Raw genomic sequence first — 23,584 nt, forward strand, 5'->3', positions numbered from 1 at the left:
CACAACTGCATCAGCACCTCATTAAAAACAAAAAACAAACACACTCTCAGTCGTCAACCGAAGACTCAAGCTCTTGTTCCTCTTGTCTTTCCAACAGTGTGGCGAGATCCCCTTACTGGCAGAGGCCTTCAGGAACCAACATGACCAACATCTCCATCACCCTGCGGGGGGCGCTAACAAACCCCCCAAACGGCACCTGTGCCCAATCTGCGGACGCGGGTTCGCCCGGTCAGACAACCTGACGGCGCATGTGAGGACTCACACAGGAGAGAAACCGTACGCCTGCCCCCAGTGTCCCTACCGCGCCGCGCAGAAGAGCAGCGTCAACACGCACATGAAGACCATGCACCGAACCGCGCCCTCACCAGGAGCCACGTCCTTCAGTACGCCTGTAGCACAGCCTTCACTCACTGGCGGCACCGGAGGAGGTGGAGGGGCAGGAGGAGTAGGAGGCGGTGGCAGCGACGGCAGCAGTAATCTCAACCTGGCACTTGAAGCAGCCTTTGGCAGTTTCTCTCATCAATGAGATTGTGGATGTACGTTGTAGTTCCTTGTCTTCAAATCCTCATTTTTGTAAACCAGGATCGCCAGGCGTAGAAGAGCTCAACGTGAGCTTGCCAGTGATCAACCAGATCCATGACCTTGGTGGAAAGCTCTGTTGCGAGCATGGTGGATGTGTATGGCCAGTGTAGACTTGAAGAAGCAGAATGGTGCCCCACAGTTCTGATCCTTACGATTGTCATTCTCTGGATATCTTTAGATTTGCTCACAAGGCAGTCGAAGCCTTGGCAGCTAGAATGCGTATCCACGACGTAAAACGGAGCGTGAAGGAGCGACATAGAATGGGGTATAAAGAGGCTACGTAGAAGGGGTCGTAAACTAAGGGATAGGGTCTGTAAACAGTGTATCCAACAGGGTTGCCAGGCCAGGTTTTGGGGCGGAACGGCAAAATGGGGTTCTCTGCTGGTTGGTATCCAATGAGTAAATGGGGACACCGAATGAATCATGGGGGTGGGGGAGGTGAGTAACTGGTGCGTACCGCATGCCCAACCCGAAATGGTGGGTGATTTTTTTTTATTATTATTATTTTTTTTTTTTCTGTTTGGTAATGGTGGACCAAAGAGTCATCAGCTGAGCGATGACGTCATCGTCGTCATCAGCGGTGCATCATTAGTGTCGTCATCTCCTCTTGGCGCGGAAGACTGTGATCAGACGTAAGTGTTACTACCGGAGCGGCTTGTTTTCTGGAGCTGCAAGTGTTCCTGGGGCCAGTGGATTGCTGGTGCATGCCTGCTGGACTGGGTTGGTGGTTTAGAACTGTTGTGTAGATGAGAGAGAGAAAGAGAGAGAGAGATCGCTTTCACGGCCCGGATATGACGTCCTTCTTCTTCCCTTCCCCGCAGCTCTCGTCCTCCGACCTTCCCATCATGGCTGAGCTGACGCGACAACTACAGCAGCTGCCCAAGCCCCAAGGACAGCAACTTCAGCGCCCCCAGCAGCAGCAGCAGCAGCCGCAGCAGCAGTCTCTTCAGGCCCCAAAGAGACACGTGTGCCCTATGTGCGGCCGTTCCTTCGCCAGGTCGGACCATTTGACAACGCATGTGAGGACCCACACAGGAGAAAAACCCTATGCTTGTCCCCACTGCCCCTATCGAGCCTCACAGAAGAGCCACATGAACACGCACCTCCGCACCGTTCATCGGAACACCGTCAGGAACACCAACACCGCCACCGCCACCACGGCCTCCTCCTCTTCCTCTTCCTCTTCGCCATCCTCTCACTTCTTGACTGCTGCTGCGAACTCTTCTCTCCCTCTCTCCGGGGCTCCTGCCATGGATAGCTCTGGTGTCATGTTCCCTAGCTCCTCGCAGAACATGTCTTCGCTCTTCAACACGACTCTGCGTTGAAGGGCGGCCCCCCTTGGCCACCTTCCTCTTCTCCTTAAGGTTTTGGAACCTCTGGTGACTGACTTCGGCTGCTGCTCCTCCTTCAACGTGCACTGTTACCTGGCGGCGGAATAGACCGCTAACCTTCCGGCCTGCTCGCTCTAAGGAAGGGCGGCCTCGCCCGACCTGGCCCGGGGCGGATGGTGCAACGGCTACCTTCGTCAGTGCGCATTCCCAGAGGATCCCGAGCTGGTGTGAGCAGCAGGTGTGCCGTCGATTTCCGAGGTCGCACGTTTCCCGAAGTAGGCTGTTCCATCATGGTCTGGTGTACCGCCCGGTTTCCTTTACCCCTTACTCCACCCCCAGAATTAGGCTGTGTGCGCTTTGTACCATTAGGAAGGTGTGACCCTGGCCCCAAAGGAATATTTGACCCTTTCAGTGCGGCGGCGTACTTAGTACAATTTGTTCTGGTTAAGGGCGGGCTGAAAGGTATGGACGTCAACCTGTAAGGGATTTCGAAACTTGCTCAGTCGAAACCCCCAAAAAATATGCGTCCGCGCCCCACAGCCGCATGAAATCGCCAGAACAAAATGGTGAAAGTGTGTCACTGGTGCTAAGGGGTTGAAATTTGTGGGCCAGATGGGTCTTCGAGAATAGTGATCGCCCACGATCGCATACACACCTATTCGGTGATCTTAACTTGTAAGATTTTTTTTTTCTAGATCCCCTCCAGTCTTTTATGTGCATTGCAGGGTTTGTTTTGGTTAAACCGAATGATTACAAACGAGCCAACGAGTTAGACTTTGGGAGAAAACTGAATCTCTCAAGACTTGGATATGCACCGGGATTGTCCCGCATTACAACTAATTATAGCCATCACAGGTCGACCAGAATGAACACTGTAAAGAGCTCTACTGGACTGGCGGAGTTCAGACTTGTATAAGGTTCGAGCCTTACTGATAATTAAGTTTCGCCAGGTATTTTGAGAAAAACAAAAAATGGGGTTTGAGGAATTGTTAGTGGGGCCGTGGCAATGTTCATTGACGGCCGGTTTTTTTTTTTTTTTTTTTTTTTTTTTTTTTTTTTTTTTTTTTTTTTTTTTTTTTTTTTTTTTTTTTTTTTTTTTTTTTTTTTTTTTTTTTTTTTTTGAGAGGAAGGACCCCGGATCCCATTGCTAATTTAAGGTGTTACCATTAGTTCATAAGAATTTGCTCTTTGTAGTGTAAAGTCAATAAAACTTCAGACCTTCTCTTGACGTTTTATTTGTCTATGGTGCCTTGGGCGAGATATAGGGAGTGGTGACCAGCCATGTGTCTGTGTGTGTACATAACATAAGAATGAAGGAAACTGCAAGAGACCATGAGGCCTACACTAGGCAGTTCCATGTCCATTACCATCTGTCATCCCCACCCACAAAATTGCCTAACTGTTTCTTAAAACAACCGATAGTTTGGTTACTAAGTCTGTTCCATTCGTTGACCGCCCTATTAGTTAACCAATTCTTGCCTGTTTCCTTCTTGCATCTAAATTTGTCCAGTTTGAATCCATTACTGCAAGTCCTGCCCTGCTGTTTTAATATGATGACCTTGTTGGCGTCACCATTGTTAAAGCCCTTGATCCATTTAAACACCTCTATTAGAGTAAATTGTGTCTATAGTGAAAGGATCCCCCCCCCCCACCGCAAGTATCAGGACACAATCGGGCTCTCCTTTTGAGCGAGATTCAGAAAGGTCACAGCTGAAGTGGTAACCATCCAATTGTGTGTGTGTGCGCGTAAAATGTTCATGAAATAATTCATTCCGAATTCCTTCCCCACCCCCCCACAAGTATCAGGGCGCAAGTGATTAACCGCACTCCTTTTATCTGCTGCTGTGACAGTCCCACCCACCCCCCACCCCCGAGAGACTTTTGCTATAGGCTTCATTCTGGCTAACGCCACAAACTTGTTCATATGAAGGATCTCAGGACACCAATTCCTTCCGAGTGAGAAAGGTATTTAACATCGCATCTCATTTCGTATATTATTTTATTTACCTGAGGTTAAACTCGTAAGACATGGGATTAAGTTCGTAGTACAGTGTGCACAAGAATGTAATTATGGAAGAAACTGCAAGAGACCATAAGACCTACACTAGGCATTTCCATGTCCAGTACCACCGATCATCATGAGGTTACTTTTATTAGTAACTGGTTTTGCCGCAAATTTATTCAAATAACCTCCGTGGCGCGTGCGAACCCCCCTCCCCCCCACACACACACATAAACACCGCTTCCTCGGTAGAAGAGGTGTGGGGGGTGGAGCTGGATCACGTTGATCTTGCTTGATAGACCACTTAGCGTGCCTCGGAGCGAGGTCTAGCGAGTCGTTAATTGACGTTCACCCCTCCAATGCGGTGACGAACTACGCTGCTTTTGTTCTGGCTAAGCACAGCTGGTTTTATACAGCTTAGGAGCTGGACCCCGAATTGAAGGGACCTCGGACCGACCTAGACCCCTTTCAGACCAGAAACTGAGTGCTCATCTAGACGAGATTACTTGTCTTAGCCCTTAGGCGGGAATAGAAAAGCGTCACCGAATCGAATTATTTAATGAGATTGGTAACGCCCAACGGGTGATGCAGGAGGCTGCTATTCATTTTTTTTTTTTATATAAGTGAGAGTCGATTAAACCATATAAATCATAATTATGATGATGTGTTGAGTGCTCGTTATCTAGTAATAAGACTCACCGCAACGCCAACAAGAATATAACCTTTAATTATTCGTTTTCTTTGATGCGAATTATATTGTTTCCTCCTCGGCGTCATGTTGTGGTTGAATGCGCGTGTAAATGGCTTAGTCATGGTTGATTTTATATACTTATTTGCTTATCTTATTTATTTTTATTTTGAATGAAGAATCGAACAAAAAAATAAGATTAAGATATTGGAAAATGTGAGTAAGGAAGATTGTGAAAGTGATACGAACATATGAAAGGAAGCTGGAGGAGGAAAAGACTGACAGAGAGTTTACGATTCGAAGTTTGGGAGAAAACAAGAGTGCGACAAGTCGCTTGACACTGGGCCGATTCTCACCAACCGTCGTGAATTTGAATAGCTGGAAGAAAACTTTGGTTATATTATTCTAGATTTTCCATGATAACATTTAACACTGTGTCTAACTTTTGTAAATGTTTACCCTCTCTTGGTTTGCCATTTTTTCATTATTAGACGCAAAGGTAGTTTGAAATTTGAATATTCGAAAAAAAAAAATGTAACTGAAGTCGTTTCCACTCAAACGAACACAACGGTTGGCAAGCATCGGCCCAGTGTATGAAGCACGCTTAGCCAAAGATGTGCCTTGAGAAGCTGAGCTATGGGAACGGAAAAGGCAGAACGGATGTAACGGAAGGGTGGGTGATATTTGTGGGAGGAGATAGACGTGATTGTCAGTGGAAGAGACGAATATAATTAGTATTTTTTGAATATGAAGACCAGGAGGGAGAAGGAATAGAAAGTCAATGCGGCGATAACATAAGAATGAAAGAGACTGCAAGAGGCCTACAGTAGGCAGCTCCATAAGATGGTCTTGTTGACCGGCACCCATTTTAGATGTTTCCCCCCCATTGTTTTATGAAATCCTAACGAGTGGGGCGATAAATGTTGAGTATAATTTTTTTTAGTTATTTTCACAGATCCCATTCCTTGGGAATTTTGTTAAAATGTTAGCCCCTCCCCCCCCTCTTTTGTCAAAATAATTATCTTTACACCTCAATTGGCGGGGAGATTGATTCCGTCACTCCCTCACACTATATGTGTGTGTGTGTGTGTGTGTGTGTGTGTGTTTTCTCTCGGGTGACACTGACCAGCAATGTGATGACGAACTTGGTTGTATTTCTTCTATCGAGCGTCAGACTATTTTGTTCAGCTACAGGAGTTGGGAAAGTTAAATTGGGACTAATTTCGTTTCTTCTACTTTTATTTTTTTTCTTCCGAATCTTCTTTTATTCTTTTGTTTTTTCTTCTTTTTTTTTCTTCTTTTCTTCTTCCATTTTCATTTCTTCATTACTTATTTTCATCTTCTTTTCTTTCTGTTTTCTCCCTCGTCTTCCTCGTCCCGAAAGCGCCAAGGGTTCCAATAAATGGCGCCTAAAAGATGTCAACATCCGCCATCCCACTCTCACTAAATGGGAAGTGAGAAACCCCTGGAAAGTTAGAGCCCTGTTAGTTCCAGCAAGTTTCTCTCTCTCTCTCTCTCTCTCTCTCTCTCTCTCTCTCTCTCTCTCTCTCTCTCTCTCTCTCAGGGCTGTCGGGAACTAACGCTAAAGGCGGGTCCGGGAATCGAGTTCACGATCACCTGCTCATGAGTTCGAGTCTTTATCCAAAGTGCTAAAGCGCGTTGATTGACAATTACCTACTGTAATCCTCCCCTTTTTTCTCGTCTCACAATATATTGAAGAAATATAAGTATCACAAAAATTACAAAACTGAAGCCGTTTTTACTGAAAGAAATTAGGATAGTGTCGGAAATGGAAAGTATGTGGATGAGGATGTGTGTGTATGTGCTTACGTGTATATCATATGTGTGTGTGTATGTATGGCAAGTGCTTTGTATGCATGGCTATGAGGACGTGTACTTGTATGTGTGTGAATCAGTTATGCTTTGTTGTTACACATATAAACATAGAGAAGGTGTACGTATATGTATATATGTAATTATATAAAACTTAATTTTTCCCACCTGGAGTTGCATGTTGCTTGGAGTCTTTGAGGAAATGTGGTTTCCTGCTTCTGGAGGTTTCGAACTCAGTAGCTGCTCCTCCCCCTACCCCCCACAAAGGTGTTCTGGTGTCGAACAGGTGTAGAGGTGAGCAGGTGTTCAGGTGTTGTGAAGATGTACCCACCAGCAAGGCGCAGTTATTCTCCTCCACTTACATTCGTTCCGTCTCCCCAACAGGTCACAACGCGAGTTGGGGAAGACTCCTCCTCCAGGCTCTTCCTCCCCCCATCCTCCTCCTCCACCTCCTCCTCCACTACCACCTCCCCACCGACCTTATCCTCCACCTTGGCCCTCCACTCCTCCTCGTCGTCCTCCACCTCGGCCTTGCCTCACGTCGCTGGCTATCGAAGACGCTATAGGGAAGCGGAGGTGTTTCTCAGCGGCATGGACGCCCGGCTCGTGAGCGGCAGCGCCAGTTCGCTGACCTCTGCGGCAGCGTCCACGACCGGCCTGGCGGCGGCGGTGGCGGCGGCGGCGGCAGGGTCGCGCGGACTGACGCAGGACCCTTCGCACGTGTCTTTTGACGCTCTGCTGGTGGACGTAGGCGGCAAGAAGTGCTACAGCTGTTCGTACTGTGGGAAGACCTTTGACGAGCGGTGGATGGTGAAACGTCACGAAAGGATACACACAGGAGAGCGTCCCTACGCTTGCCCGCTCTGCTCCTACAGGTCCGCGCAGAAGTACGACGTCACCAAGCACCTGGGGACGGTGCACAGGATGCCCAGGGACGGGATCCTACACCTGAACTTCACCATAGCCAGGGACAAGTGAAGCTCCTGCTCAGGACCCACACAGACTCTGTCTCACACCGAAGGCGGAGTTGGTTCTTCGGCCAAGGAGCTCTCGGCCCTGTCTGTAGATTAGTTGTTGAGGTTGTCAGATCCTGTAGGAGAGGCGGGCGTAGCGTCTTGTGTGTAGGTAGGCCACGTCATCCCCAGGGACGCGAGGGAAACTGTATATTCGAGTTAGTCGTTAACCACTAGAACATGGTGACTTTATACATGCATACATTTATATATATATTTATATATATATATATATATATATATATATATAATATATATATATATATATATATATATGTATATATTAAGGGGGTTATAGATATGGCATACCGTTCTTCCCCCTCCAAGTTCCCTTCCTCAGCCAAACGACATGATTCTGACGTTTACTTGGAAAAAAAAAAATCTTAAGAGTTTATTGCTGTATTGAACAAAAACGTCTAAAAAAAATCAACTGCCGAGTGACCAACCCACAAAGTCTTGTGCGCGAACTTGTTGTAGTCTGCGATAGCGAATCTTCAAGATGTATCAAAAACAAACATCTTAAACCCGTTCAATCAGGTGGTCTAATTTTATATATTTATTCTATCAAATGCTAGATAGCGCCTCGCGGTAGCCAAGTGGATACGATCTCGAACTTATGAGCAGGTGGTCGTGAGTTCGATTTTCGGGCCCCAGCCAGGCGGGGAGGCGACCCAAAATCGGCCTAGTAAATCCAGCGGCTTGCCGCAATTGACAGGGCTTTGCCATACCATGGGTTTCTCACTTCCTACTCCGTTAGAGTGGGATGGTGAATTTTTTATGCTAGAGAGGCAGACCTTGAAGAAAACAAGGTTCGTATTGATCGACATCGTTTTCTTTCAAGTTGGGCTCCTCAGTGTAAAGAAACGATCTACCATAAGATGGAACGGAGATAGAGAAGAAAAAATAAACGTCACAGCATTGAAAGGGAAAAAATCTTTGTGGCAAACAGGGTTGTGTGTGATTAAATTCGAAATATTAAATACTTGTCGTCACCGGTACTAAAGAAGGGCCCTTTGTAACGGTATCTGGCTCCCTGTGGGCAAACCTAAGGACAGCTTATCCCCACGCATTACCTAGTAATTCTCATTGTGTGTTCGTAGCTTTATCGAGAAATTTTATTATGGGTTCTAACACTTAGTAGAAAGGACATTTTAATGGTGATCTTTACGTATAAATTTGCGTCAGCGAATGAGCAGCCTGGTTGTTCCTTCTTCGACTGTTGGTCGTTGATTTCATGAAGTGATCTCTGTAATATTTATTCATGGTGATTGTACATACACCATATAGGTTGTCTTATATCAGTATGCAGCTAAATACGTACACTCGTACACACAACACACACGCACACACACACACACACACACACACACACACACACACACACACACAAGAGAAAAACAAGAGGACACGAAAAGAATCTCAAAAAGGATAGTTATAGAAGAGATCTGAAAAAGAATAGTTTTCCACACAGAGGGATAGATGTCTGGAACAAATTGAATGAAAAAATAGTATGTGGAAAAACCAGACAAGAATTTAAGAACAAACTAGATGCTGAGAAATACAAAGACGGGTCCCTACGAGCATAGCTCCCTTTCCGTATAATACAACTAGGTTAATACACACACACACACACACACACACACACACACACACACACACACACACACACACACACACACACATACACACACGCGCGCGCGCACTGTCTCAGCACTTATTGATCTTTTACTCAAGGGCAATCTGTGTGCAAGAAAAGATGGATAGGTGGACTATGTGTACCTAGACCTGGATGAAGCCTTCAGCAAGGTACCACACGGCCGACTCATGGTAATAGGTGAAGATTACACATTTTTATGAAGATGTTTAGGCAATCTAAGACTAGAGCCAAGTGTGGAAAACTAGGTTCATTACTTAGAAATTGGAAAAGTACAAAGAGAATATCAATTATTCATTCAGTTATGAAATGGAACAGTCACAGGAACGAAAAGACGAATTCCATGAGACTTGTGGTCTTTCCATGAACACTTGAAAAAAATGGTGAACCACAAACGGTTAACAACTCAAAGATAGAAGTTTCATTGCATGAGTGGAGAGATGATGACAAAAAACGTGAGACTTAATCCGACCCAGATTAGAATATGATGCAGTAGTATGGTCCACTCAAAAAAGGAAAATTTGAGAAAATACAAGAGCAGCTACCGTAATGATATCCAGCTTATTAGAAGAAAAGAATGGAGATGTAGTGCTTACACACACACACACACACACACACACACACACACACACACACACACACACACACTCCTACAGTCACGAGCAAAATTGTTGACCCACCGATGATGCAAAATTCATATTTGTCTGTTTACACACGCACACACACACACACACACACACACACACACACACACACACACACACACACACACACACACACACACACACACCTACAGTCACGAGCAAAATTGTTGACCCACCGATGATGCAAAATTCATATTATTTGTCTGACAGTTTTTATGTATTAAAGATGCCTATCTATAAGCGGAGTACTACACAGGAAGATGTCTCACGTAGGCCTACTCGACAAAAGATAATATTGTTAGAACTGTAGCGTGGATCCAAACTTTTGATCGTGACTGTAGGGTGGAGAGAACATCCAATATTGACGAAGTGCATACAAGTAGGACAAACCTTGGTTCGAAAACCGGCGGCCCTGGATGAGTTCGAAGGAAGTCTTTTAAAATGAATTGTGAGAGGAAAGGCTGTGGGGTCGATTCCCTCCGCCCCCCCTCTCACACACACAATAATAATAATGCGCTCTGACCTAGGCTCTTGATGCGGCCAGAAGAATATTCCCGTCATCCCCTGTTCCTATGGCCTGTGGAGTTAGTAGTGTTTCTTTCAAGAGGAAAAATAACCTATAATTGAGATTACGAGTATGTGTGTGTGTGTGTGCGTGCGAATTTGTGTGTATAAAAGTGTGAATGTGTGTGTGTGCGTGCGTGGATATGTGTGAAATTACGGTAGCCATGGTAGCTGGAAGTTTTTGATTTCCTATAAGAATGATGCTTTGACCAAGGTTGACTGTCACGTTTGTCCTTTTTTCTGTCCTTTTCTGGAGAGAGAGAGAAAAAAAGGACATTTTCAGACAGAAGGTAGACGGTGCTTATTTTGATCGTTTTTCGTGAATATCAAACACGGTTATGAAGGCATTTATCGTTAATTTATCCTCCAGGTAGATCTTACTTATGTCCTTTTTTTTTTATTATAGCTGACCCGAATTCAGGAGAAAATATTTTGAGGATTCTCACGTTGAGAGCAGTTGTTTTTTCAATATTGAAAAAAAACAACATATAACACATCTGCATTCTATATATTTTTACAGAAGTAGCATTTGCAATTACTGAAACGTGTAACAATATGTTTTATAAAAGAGTAATCTACATTATAGTACTTAAGTTATACAAAGTGTCATTTATTTGCACATTTTTTACTGTAATCATCGTTTTCTGTTACTATAATCATCGTTTTCTGTAATTACCGTTATTGTACTATTCGTCTTTCATTATTGTTTCATGATTATGTGGGCAAAATGTGTTATTCATTTCCACTTTTGTGACTAGAATTATTATTATCGTTATCATAATCATTTATGTTATTGTTTTGCTCCAAATGAAAAATGGCCGTCGCTTTCATTGTTTATATTTTTGACGTACACGATCAGATAACTGCAGAGTTTGAATATTTCTCTGTTTTAATCATTATCAATGTCTCATTTGTTTGTTTTGATTATTATTTATCTAATTAGTACGTATATTCATTTCTTCGCCCTCTGTCGTTTTCACCCTGTGTAACTGTGGTACCGGTTTCCATAGTAACACGCTTTGTTGATTTCCGAGATTTAGTTTTAGTTATGAGTATGATAAAGAGTGCATCCACGCTTGTGTTTCGAACACAAGGCAATCAGAAGGAAAAGGGTGGCAGCTCGCCTCCCAAATCAGCAGCACTTGGCCGTGTTTTTCAGATGTTGACAAATGTGGACGCAGCCTTAGTGTTTGATACATGTTGCAAATATGTGTTAAAAAACACGATAAAGTGAGGTCAGTATTCTCTACACCAGCTACAGAAATAGGAACCTACCTAATGCCGCATTGCACGATTGTCGCTTGTTGGCATCAAGCGTAGACACAATCTTCGGGTGCGTCCACGTTCCGAACATGCGACAAACAACCCGAAGATATTTGGATAAAGTGTGGCCACATTCTTCTCGAAGCAGGAATCGGAACCTGGTGCGTCGTTTCGTATTGTTAGACGCATGCTGGCGGCATGTGTAGACAGAGTTCTCAACTCTTAACTCACAATAGAACAAATTGCTCATAACAGCGACATATTTCAAATAATCAGGTAATCCCGATTGTCTGAATTACGTCGGTTTTAGTGATTTGTTCCATAATAGTTACAACGGCGAAATGAATCGGGTTATCCTTTCTGGTCTTGTTGGGCCTCGTAGAAAACGGGCTTCAAGACACTTTCAGTCGGCCCAATTGTGGGTATAAGATGAATATCACGTTGCTTGCCAAACTCCTAACAATCTGAGCGGCGGAGTAGTAACGCTCGGGTCTCACGTCCTGAGCGACCCGAGTTCGAAGTTCACGTAATTCCGGTTCTAATTGTTCATAACTCATAGTTCACCGTCTTGAAGGCCGCTTAGCTCCTTTACTACTGTAACAAACTTTACATATTTCATTCTGGCCAGGACATTTGGTCGATCGACACACTAATTTGACCCAGGTCCCCTCTCCCCTCAACCGAATAAAATCGTTTTGTGATGGTCATAATAAAATATGTAAAACATGTAAATGTGGTAAGGGAGTCTGGCACTGTCACACCAGGTACATTTCCGACAACCATTGTAGATTCATTCAACTAGAAATGATTTTGATTATATTACGCTATTTCTCAAGTATGCTACACCCTAAGTTGCGCACCTAAGATGGCGTGTGTTAAACTTTAATAAACAATTATCTTGTATTTCGTTCAATAACGAGAAGGTACTTGATATAGGATGATGCTGAAAGAAAAGTATAAAGTAATTGAAGTCTACTACTCAAAGGAATCGGCAACTATTGCTGATGGAAATGAGCATCGCATCACAAAGGGTTCAATCGTATATAAGGGAGCAAAACCTGTTTTGCACACCGAGACGGATGCAAGAGCTTTATCGCCGAATGTATAGGCACATCGACATATTGTAAAGAAACAAAAAGGCATTCAATATACCCTTATGGGTCCACTTGTATATGCACATGCTTTATTGTGTGTGTGCGTGTGTGTGTGTGTGTGTGTATGTGTGTACGTGTGCGTGTATTCTGTGCATTTATGTGCATTTACACACTAAGGTTTCGAACACGAATACTGTACAATATTATTCTTATTTTATAAATATTAAAAAAAGGATCCTGTATTTGAAGTGTTTTACTTAACCCCACTCTCTGAGGTGTTGAATCTTAACCACATCACCATCTTGAGTTCCTTGATGATGAAGGTACGTGAGGTTAGCGCTCAACGATGATCGTTCATGGCTCAATGATGATCGTCAAACGATTTTCCAGAGCACTAATTATGTTTTTGAATAATGGGGCTGTTATGCTTCGAGCGACTTCCGCTAGAGTCGCTAAAAACAAATAATTAGTGTTCTAGGCAATCGTTTGACGATCATCGTTGAACGATAGTCGCATCAAGGAAAACGCCCACGGCCAACGCTTCAGCCTACTAGTAACTTAGTGAAAAGATTTCGAGTCGCTGTCAAGGAGGAGTGAGTGGAAGTTCGTACAAAGTGATTAGTGTCTTCTGTGTGGTTGCCAGGCTGAGTGATTCTGCGTTGGTATCTTGTGCTGGCTGGTGACCTGAACGCAGGAGTGGCAATTGCAATGGAGTTCTTGCTTTTCTTAGAAGTGATTTCATAAGGAATATAATGAAGGAGATAGCAAAAGATCATAAGGCCAACATTAGGCAGCTCCATGTCCATTACTATTCCATTTGTTAACCATTTCTCTGATTTCTGGAGGAGTTTGGTAGTCTGGAGTTACGCGCTTTGAGGCCCGTGTGTTTGTGTGTTTATGGACGTTGTGTAGCGTAACGATGAAAAGGTATTGTAGATGTTAAAATAGAATACAATTTTTATATTTAGCGTTTAGCTGTGTTGGTGTGATGTGATGAGAAGGGTGTGTTTGAGGATTCTTGCCTAGAATAGTACGCCTTCCATTCCCATATGCTACTCAGCGGGAAGGCTTTTGATGGCTGTATATGTTTAGCTGGTGTTGTATTAGTGCAGTTATTATTCATTACGTGTTATTTTGTGAAGTAGGTAGTCATTGTTTTCTTAACTGCTGATTGCCATGTTGTGGATACATAGTTAAATGTGGGTCTTCCGAGTGTGTGTGTGTGTGTGTGTATGTGTGTGTAATATTAATAATAAAAGGTTTATTTCGATTGCAATAGTACACTGACAATAATACATTACAAAAGCTGATTAAAAATATAAAACTTAGAGTATATACACGGTACAAGTTTACATAGAGTTGATTATGTGCACAATGGATGGGATGGCACTGTTTTTGTAGCGGTCAGTCCTTGGCGCTTTGATTGGTACGAGCCTATTTCTGTGTCTAGGGGCGTGGCGAGTTGGTGTGTGTGTGAGCGTATGTTGTATTCATATGGAATGGCTGTAAGTTAGAGGGAGATATGACTGTGTAATATTTGAGCAAACGAGAACAGAAATGAGGGAAGGAAGTGAAGAGTCCTGTGTTTTTCGTAGATGATGCAGCAGAGACTGGACGTTTGGAGAAAAAGAAAATAGAAACAGTTACGAGGAAAGAAAATTGAATAATAAAAGCAGAAGAAAGAAAATATAGTTCCAATGAAAAAAAGAGTTAGAATAAAAACGATTACAAAGAAAGAAAATTTAATAATAAAAGCTGTAAAAGAAATAAGAGAGAGTTTGAGTGAGACAGTAGAATTCAAACGTCTGGATTTGAACGTGGCAATGGATGAAAGAACGACACAGGGAAGACGCATTACCCGAGGGAAAAGGAAAGGACATAATCTTGTGAAAGGTCGATAAATTGAAAGATATTACGTAAAAGTGAGGTGGAAGAGGAGATTATATTAAATATCACCTTTGGGATTAACCCTGAGCAGCATAAAATCGCCTGGCCACAATATTTGTGAGAGAATAATTGATGAGGTTTAACGTCGCGAGGCTGGTGCGGTGCTCCTTACAGAGAACATCGTAGCGTGGAATTCAGTGAACCATGCTCTCAGGTGGCAGGGTTCGAGCCGCCATCCCCTCGACCTCCGCCGCAAGTAGCGACGCTCAAAGTCGCTTGGCCAGCGAGCATCCAAAGAAAAAAGTAATAAACAACGATAATAATAATAATAATAATAATAATAATAATAATAATAATAATAATACAGAATATAAAAGAATAATGATATAAAGGGAAAAAACTAGGAAAAGGTCAAGACAGTTTTACGGAATCGGAGTGAAGCGGGCTGTCTGGTCAATGTGTAAAGCCGGTGAGGGATAGCCGGGGCCCGTGGCATTCATCCTTTCGCTTTGGAGACACCAGCTTTAGTCAGAATGGGACACATAAAGAATTGTCACCCCAGAACGCCCACGTGAAGAATCGTCACCCCATGAGATCCCACCTGTACGCCGAATATCAACAGTGGAATAAAGATTAGGTTGTTAGGTTAGGTTAGGTTTGGCTTGTTAGATTAGGTTAGGTTAGGTTGAGTGAAGGTTAAGATTATTGTCATCAACTTATACAAACGAAGAATCGTAAACCCAGGATAGCCCACATGAAGAATTGTCACTGTCGAAGTCTGGGGTGACCATTCTGTATTTTTCTTCTTTTTCGTTGATATTGATAATTTCCACTACCTCCTCTTCCTCCTCCTCCTCCCACATCTTCCTCCTTTTCCTCCTCCTCCACTTCTTCCTCTTTTTCCTCGTCTTTCTCCTCCTCTTTCCTCGTCTTTCTCCTCTTTTTCCTCGTCTTTCTCTTCCTCACCCTCCTCTTCCTCCTCTTTCCCTTCCTCCTCTTCCTCCTCTCTCCCTTCCTCCTCTTCCTCCTCTCTCCCTTCCTCCTCTCTCACTTCTTTCTCGTCCTCCTCGTCCTCCTCGTCCTCTTCTTCTCTTCCCTCTCTTCTTTCTTCTCCCCTCCTCCTCTTCCTCCTCGTCCTCTTATCTTTCCTCTCCTCTTCCTCCTCCCATCTTCCTTCTCCTCCTCTTCCTTCTCCTCCTCCCCTCCTCCTTTTCCTCCTCTTCCTCCTGTATCTCTCCATATTCCTGTCCACATGATCTCTCTCCGCCTCCACTAGATGCTCGTTATTTGATTCATACTGACGTCAGGCGATTTTATTCATTTGTATGATGCCCGTACGTCGAGAGATACTTATCACACTGGGCAATTTTTCCTCCGACTGTCGGGAAAGAATCTGATATGCTGGCGGAAAATGATATTCCTCCAGCACATCAAATAACATTGTATGTATTTTTGTTGAGAAACCAAACTATTTTGCCGTAGTGATTTTACTGCTGAAAAAGTTCTGGAGGTGGGCGGTAACGCCGATTAATCGGAGGTTGGAGGGAAAATAGCTCAGTGTGAATTATGTCACATGATTGTATTCGTGTACTTGATTCACCTCGTTGACGGTGGTGGCCTGCCTCAGTTAACCCGTTCCTGGTTAACTTGGAGACTTAATCTGTTTTTTTGGGACTCGGCTAAGGACTACATTAAGCAGTTTTTACTTTGTGCTCCTTTCTTAATTTAATTCGTTTGAACGTGGCGGCACACTAAGCAAGCATGCTACTCGCTTTTGCTTGTTCGTTTGAGTAGAAACGACTTAGGTTACAATATTATAAGTTTCCGTAAGAACATCTCAACAGTGTGTCTAACATTCGTATTCTAGGTTTAACATCTCTTAGTTCGTCGTTCAGCTTCTCTCTGTATGACGTCAGCAAGAGTAATTTGACATTTGGAAATTGGAAAAAACAAAAACAAAATCGTAACCGAAGTTGTTTCTACTCGAACGAAATAGCAAAAGCAAATAGCATGCTAGCGAGAAATGCCTAGCGTGCCGCCACCTTCAGTATCTGGATGCAACAAGTGTGTAGTTATCGCACTTTTGATTTAACATGTTTACTCATCAATCTCTCCTTCCTCCCACCACAGTATAATTTGGCGTGTGCCGTCGGAGCCGCCGCCGCTGCCGCCTCCGCCTCCACCTCCCCCACCAATCCCTCCTCCATGATCATCCCCCGGGGTCTTCGTATGTGGTCGTGCGGGATCTGCAGGAAGGTCTTCGACCGCTCGTCCAACTACTACCGCCACGTCAGGATCCACACAGGAGAGAAACCGTTCATGTGCCGGCTGTGCCACTACCGCTCGGCCGACTCGAGTAACTTCAGGGCTCATATGAAGAAGTGGCACCACGAGACGTTGAAGTCGAGTGTCAGCAGCAACCAGTGATTAGGCACTCATCACTCATCATCTTCCTGCAGGTGCCAATCAACTCAAACGTTCAAATCAATCGAAACTACTCGTTCATTTCATTTCTGATTTGTCAAGTTTCATTGTGCTCATTTTGGTTTTCATTCTCTTTATTCCTTTTGAACCCGTTTCCCATTATTCCTCTTAAAGTAAAGTTTCACGGGACGAATTTTGAACTTTTATAGATTCGTTTGAGTTATTTCAGTCAATTTGTCATCCTAACCAAAACGAAAATGTTAATAGATGTAATTAAATTAATTAAGGTTAAAACAGTACATTTCGGACACAATCTTAAGATTTTATATAAAGTTTAGAATAATCTAAATTATTTTTTTTTCTCTCAACAATCGAATGCACACCAGATGACAAACGCTCACCCGGTGCTACGTCTTCTGTACTCTCTGCCCTCCAATTTTCTGTTCCCTTTTTTTTTTTTTTTTTTTTTTTTTTTTTTTTTTTTTCCTTCTTCTTCTTCTAAACATCACCTCATCGGCACCTCATTCTTATGCATCTGTACTCGTCCGTGACTAAGTCACGGGGTTGGAGGAGCAACCAGGACCCCAAAAGGCTCTGCAGTTTCCGATATGAAAAGATTTTTTCTTTTGAATAAAATTTAGCCAACCTGCCATGATCTGTTTTCTTTGCAACAAGCCTCTTTATCATATCTAGTGTTACTGCTTTAGTGTTATTACTTTGTCAGTGAGAATAAGTGAAAGTGCGAGTAAGGGTAGGAAATAGTGATGCAAATTATGCTGATGGCAGCTATAGTCATCAGTGGGTAGCCTCCGCTGAATGCGTTGTTTCACTTACACCCCAATGTCATTTCCTATGGCTTCTCTGAGGAAGTCTCCGTGTAGTCTCCTTTATAACTCACAGAAAGAAAAAAAAATCATGGGAGAATTGGTCGATTTGTCCCAGCCATGACTTCTGTAGGCGTCCCATTTGTCTCTCACTGATTTTTTTTTTTTTTTTTTTTTTTTTGTGTGTGTGTGTGTGTGTGTGTGTGTGTGGAGCGTGTTACATTCCCATGTAGCCGCAGTGGCCGTTCACGAATTATGATAGTAACAGGTCTTGCCTGAGTCTCACGGAGCGCTCTTTGGTTTGGTACATAATCATTCCAACAACACCTTATGATTCACCAAAGACACTTGAGACACTTCTTCAAAGTTGTACAGCAAGGTGGGTGAATAAATAATTTGAAGATTCGTATCTTAGTACTGCATGATATTGACAACGCCATATACTGTGTATAAGTAAGTCCATTACACCATGGGCTATACCAATCCTTCGAAGGACTTCTTGCATGACTCCACCCCTGATATGCACTGCTACTAGGATATGTGCTTTGCAAGACCTCAATACATTCATAGGCAGACCTTTTATCATCTTGGGTTTTGGTTCAAGAGAATCTTAATCGTATCGGTCTTAACTCCCTGTGCAGTGACTGGAGGTCTGCAACCAGGACTTTCAACGATTCCACGAGAAGTACAGTATTCTCTGGAAAGACAGGATCAGTGACCATCCCATTGTTAAGAGATGTTTCGCAGTGATAGATCGGTAACTATACCCAATAACCACTCATTGCGGATATTGACAAGTGTCAGGACACTAATGCACCTTTGTTTTACATCTGAATTAAAAGGAAATCCAACCCGACCAGTAGCGCCATATCTGGGAGCCATATATGTGAATACAAATATAACTCCTTTATCTAGTGCGGAGCCCAACAAGAAATTAGAATGGATTTATAAACTAAGAAAGGGTATTTGGGGTTTAACCAACATGTTCGACAACCAAATACCCCGTTCACTCATCACTTTAAACACATGTCTGTCGAACCGCGTTCGACGAACCGTCAGACCGTATAAATCCCCTCTAACCAACCCAGGGGTGGTGAGGCAACTTAGGTCCCGGCCACACGAAGCTTACGACCTGTTTCCGACCACCGGCCAGTTGCAGGTAGTCTTTGGAAGTCGCTGGTAGTCGGTAATAAGATAAATAAATAGATCGATAGATTAGATATATTACAATACACACCGAATAGTTCTCATTAAATAGATTTTCATCTTATCAACCACATTAACTTTTTCCATTTCAATTCCTTACATAGGTTTTGTGTCGCCGACCGATCGCTTGGTTTTCGGTCGAAGGTGGTCGGAAACAGGTCGTACGCTTGTTATGACTGGGGGTTTACGAGACCGCCATCTTGGTACTGCGGACTCCCGCTACCGTGCAGTGTTGACCCAGGCGGTAGTTGCTTGGCTCAGGGCATGCCTGACCATCCATTCACGCCAGAATTAGGGGCAAATAGAAATGACAGAGAATTCAAGGAGAATAATACTAACGCAATCAGTATGAGAAAAAAAACATTAAATGTAGGAAAATAGTGAGACAACAGAAAGATGAGTAAATATTACAAGACACTAACAGAAATAGAAAAAATCTAATAGGTTTGATAAAAGTGTATGATAAAAGTAACCCTGATAGGACTCCATTAAAAATTCAAACTCGGGGACTAGATTTATGTTGAATGAATTCATTCCAGTATCAGCCAGAACAAAATATATAAAGATGTCGGCGTGGTATAAGATCTGACAGGAGTAACTTTTTTACTCCAATGTAGTGAATTATGTTTTTCGTTTTATCTACATCGTATTTTCTATTTTATTCATATATCTATATTATCTGATTTACTCATTTCATCTATTTATATATTTATCTATTTACTTTATTTTGATCATTTTATTTATTCCATCTATCGATTTATCAATTGAGGGTATTTTATTCTATTTACTTATTTATTCTTGGTCTTGACTGGCCGCCTTTCGATCTATAACAGTCCCGCTGGATAAAGAAAAGTATATGAATAAATGCATGCTTATATATATATATATATATATATATATATATATATATGTATGTATGTATATATGTATGTATATATATTGTTACGAATCTCGCTTACATATTTGACTTGCGATAGGTTTAGAGTATGTGAAATGAGTTCCCAAGACCCCATGTCTTTGGGATAACTCAAATAGAAATTACAAGGCTCTCCGACTCGTAACACACATTAAGAGTGATGGGTGACTGAGTTCCCAAGACCCCATGTCATTGGGATAACTCCAATAGAAATTACAAGGCCGCCACTTGATTTTGTACTATCATAAAAATCAAGAAAAATGAAACGCACAGATAACATTTACACTATTCATTAAAGTTAATAGGTTTACATAAGTGATTACAATCACGGGAAACAAATGAGTAAATAAGTATCAAAACAGAAGATTCCTGCTCGAAAACTTTTAACGCGGGTGAAAGAAAATTAATTAGATAATTAATACTTTACCAACGAAAACACTGTCTAGGTCACTTCCATAGACATTTCACATCACTACATGAAACACTAGCTGAGTTAATTATCTTACGACTAATACAGGGGGAGTACGGAGGACTTACTTCAGCCGAATAATCCGCCCCGAGGCACACACCTTTACATCGCACCCACTTCTCCTAAACTGACTCTGACACGCCCAAGGCGCTCTGGTTCTTTCTACAAAAATCCTCTGATTGGCCCATAGGAATTGCGTCTATGGAGATTGAACCTGATTGGTCAATTAACTAAAACGTTCTCCTTCGTTCTAGGCTGAGTGTTACGCTAAGACTAGAACAAATACTCCATTGAGTAGGTTTTTCTTCCCACGCGTCCTCCAGTACTCGTCCTGTAATCGCGAGGCGCCGTTATCCAAGTAATAAACTATTCCCACCTTACATATATGGGAATATATGTGACAATATATATATATATATATATATATATATAAACAAATAAAAGTTAATTATCACCAATATTTTTTTTTACTGATGTGTGAATAGCAAGGTAAAGCTTGGTGGATCATAGTACACTAAGCATATACTAGTATAATTGGATTTTTTTTTTCAATAAAAAAGAGAGAGAACGAGTATTCTGCAACTTGCGAATAGTAAGCTAAATCTTGTTGGATCATAGTACACACGGGATACAATAGTATAATCATGGACTACATTGTTACTTCTATGTCTATGTATATAAAAAAATAAAGTTTTCCAGTTTTGAAAATTTCCTGGCGTTTTTATGACCATCCGAAATCCGTAAAAAGTGTCCCATTGTATAAGGGTTCTGATTGGCTGAGAGAGTGGTGACGTCACGGCAACGGAGACAACTGATTGGTCGAGAGTGGTGACGTCACGACAATGGAGACGACTGATTGGACGAGATTACTGACGTCACGGCAACGGAGACGATTGATTGGCCGCGAGCGAAGGGCAGGAAGCACAAGAATAAGTTTCCCCAACTTTACGCCTCACTCAAAAAACCTCAGTAACAGCCACAATTAAGAGATTCCATAGGAAAATATTGGGGTTCAACAATATTTATGAGTACGATCTCATAATAGATTTCGACGAAGAAATTAAAGAGGAAGAATCGGAAAAGTTTATGAAACATTATTTTGCAGGATACAAGAATTTTACTAAGAGTGGTGGTAAAAGCTGTCACGAGGAATACCAAAAGTATTACATCGATCGGAAATACAATGATTATATCAAAAACCGCAAACTCAAGGAAAAACAGTTTTTTTAAAACTTTACGCCTCACTCAAAAAAAAAAAAAAGAAAGAAAAAACTCAGTAACAGCCACAATTAAGAGATTCCATAGGAAAATATTGGGGTTCAACAATATGTTACGAAATAACAAAAATTACGTGTACTCTTGGAAGATCTTCAAGTTCCCAATCCATATGAGCTTCCCACCGATTACTTGGCTCGACTTGTACTTGGAAAATGAGACAATTCCCCGTCAAATTAAGCTTTGCTATGACAATTGATAAGTCGCAAGGGCAAACTTTTGACAAATGTGGGTTATTGTTGGATTCGTCCGATTGTTTTGCCCATGGAAAGCTCTATGTGGCACGTCCAAGGGTTACAAATTGGGACTCATTAATTATCTTCCGAGGTTACCATAAGGTTAATGGTGAATGTGTGGTGAAAAATCTGACAAACGTGGTATATAAAGAATTTTTTTCGGGCATGCCATCCATTAGGGAGGGAGAGTCTTTAGTAGAAGGTATCGACAGCGAGCAGGTAATTCCAGAAGAGGAACCTGAATTGGGATCCGTTGAGATTCCTGCTTCAGCTTACAATATTAGTGAAGAAGCCGCAACGGCAATGATCCTGCCTGATTACGACTATGTCGTCGACCAATCGGAATCAGATGTGTCGGTCTCCCTTAAGGTTTGGGAAAGGACTTTCCAAGAAAAAGAAGAAATAAAACAAGAATTAAAGAAAGAGATCATAAGAAATATTTCAAAACGGGAAGCCGATGAGTACATCGAGAATGTTCCATCGGAAAAAATGATAATAATAATAAGCAAATGAAATAAAATGAAAACAAAAGTGAATTAGTACAAAATGTTAGATTGAAGGCTGAGGATAAAGAAAACAGGACATTCGTAGAAAAATTGTTACGGATTGGCATGGGTGAAACAGGTAGACTCAGGTTTCCAAAGAAATTTGGTATTTTGGTCAAAACAAGGGATGATGTAATCGAAAAGGTCTACGAAGAGCTCGAAGCTAACGCCAACAGCTATCTATATTTCCAAAAAAATAGCCATAATATATCCTAGAGACGAAGACGTGGATTACATAAATGAGGTGATCTTTGAAAGACTCAAAGGTGGTGAACATATATACAGGAGTGAGGATAAACGGATCGGAAAGGATGAAATTGAAATTCAAACTTCGGTATTTAAGAAAATGAATTCTCCTATTCCGTTACATGACTTGATGCCGATGAGTACATCAAAAGTGTCCCATTGAAAAAAATAAAAGAGACCGGAGGTCCTGGAGCGAGCGAAGCGAGGAAGCGCCGCAGGCCAAGGCACTCACGGCGTAGCCATGACGGCGGAGCCGGTGCCTTGTATGTTAAAAAAAAATAAAGAGGGAGAGAGAAAACAAATATTCTGTGACTTGAGATCTTGTTTCATAATACAATGTTGAGGAATTCATTAGCAGTGCTGACAGCGCTCTGACTTCGTAATGAACCTACCGGACCGACCCTGGATATTGGTGTTTGGTAGATCGCCGGCAGGAACCCCAGGTTCCCGTCAGTAGGGAAATGGTCAAGGCACGTGGGGTCAGAGGGCTCCACACATGGCGGCCAGGACCCCACCTTGTCGAAGTCAATGAACCCCTGTTTGAGAGACGATGATTTCAGGTGGCGCCAATGGGCCATGTGCCTCAGGTACTCCAAACCGTAAAAATCACGTATAGTGTTAGCCGGGTTACGCGGCACCGACACCCAACTCCCTGAGTACAAGATCCTTGTTGGTGGATCACTTATCGCAGACGCCTGCTCCTCCCTGGTCCCGAGAGTCGCTTGGAGTACGAAATCGACTGAAAAGTAATGACAGTTGAAGGTGAAGAAATGTTCAGACACTCTTTCCATAAAGTTGCACTTGCCTCTCCAGTAATTTTTTAGCTCCATCCAGTCGGCTTCGTCCTTCTCCAGGATGGTGAGATCAACGTCAATGTCCCATGGGAGG

At 42.6% G+C, this 23,584-nt stretch overlaps 2 protein-coding genes across 6 annotated transcripts in view; both read left to right on the forward strand.

Moving 5' to 3' along the window:
• Nucleotides 1–23,584, forward strand: part of LOC143035883 (uncharacterized) — a 241,077-nt gene that overhangs the window by 137,482 nt on the left and 80,011 nt on the right. The window contains exon 6 of one of the 5 annotated variants that reach the window (XM_076203003.1): nt 6,821–7,622. The exons of 1 other annotated variant lie outside the window; for it this stretch is intronic. In XM_076203003.1, the coding sequence (XP_076059118.1) occupies nt 6,821–7,414 (594 nt within the window). In that variant the 3' untranslated portion in view covers nt 7,415–7,622. Of the gene's footprint in view, nt 1–97; nt 527–1,122; nt 1,377–6,820; nt 7,623–16,685; nt 17,461–23,584 lie in introns of those variants that run through there. 3 more of the 5 variants (XM_076203033.1, XM_076203042.1, XM_076203020.1) reach the window with 3 other exon arrangements.
• On the forward strand, nt 400–3,530 carry LOC143035888 (uncharacterized). The gene is made up of 2 exons (XM_076203054.1): nt 400–536; nt 1,404–3,530. The coding sequence occupies exon 2, from the start codon at nt 1,428–1,430 to the stop codon at nt 1,905–1,907; it is 480 nt and encodes a 159-aa protein (XP_076059169.1). The 5' UTR covers nt 400–536; nt 1,404–1,427; the 3' UTR covers nt 1,908–3,530.

The sequence above is a fragment of the Oratosquilla oratoria genome, chromosome 19 (genome assembly GCF_046742065.1).
Source record: "Oratosquilla oratoria isolate Oo_2021 chromosome 19, ASM4674206v1, whole genome shotgun sequence".
Taxonomy (NCBI): domain Eukaryota; kingdom Metazoa; phylum Arthropoda; class Malacostraca; order Stomatopoda; family Squillidae; genus Oratosquilla; species Oratosquilla oratoria.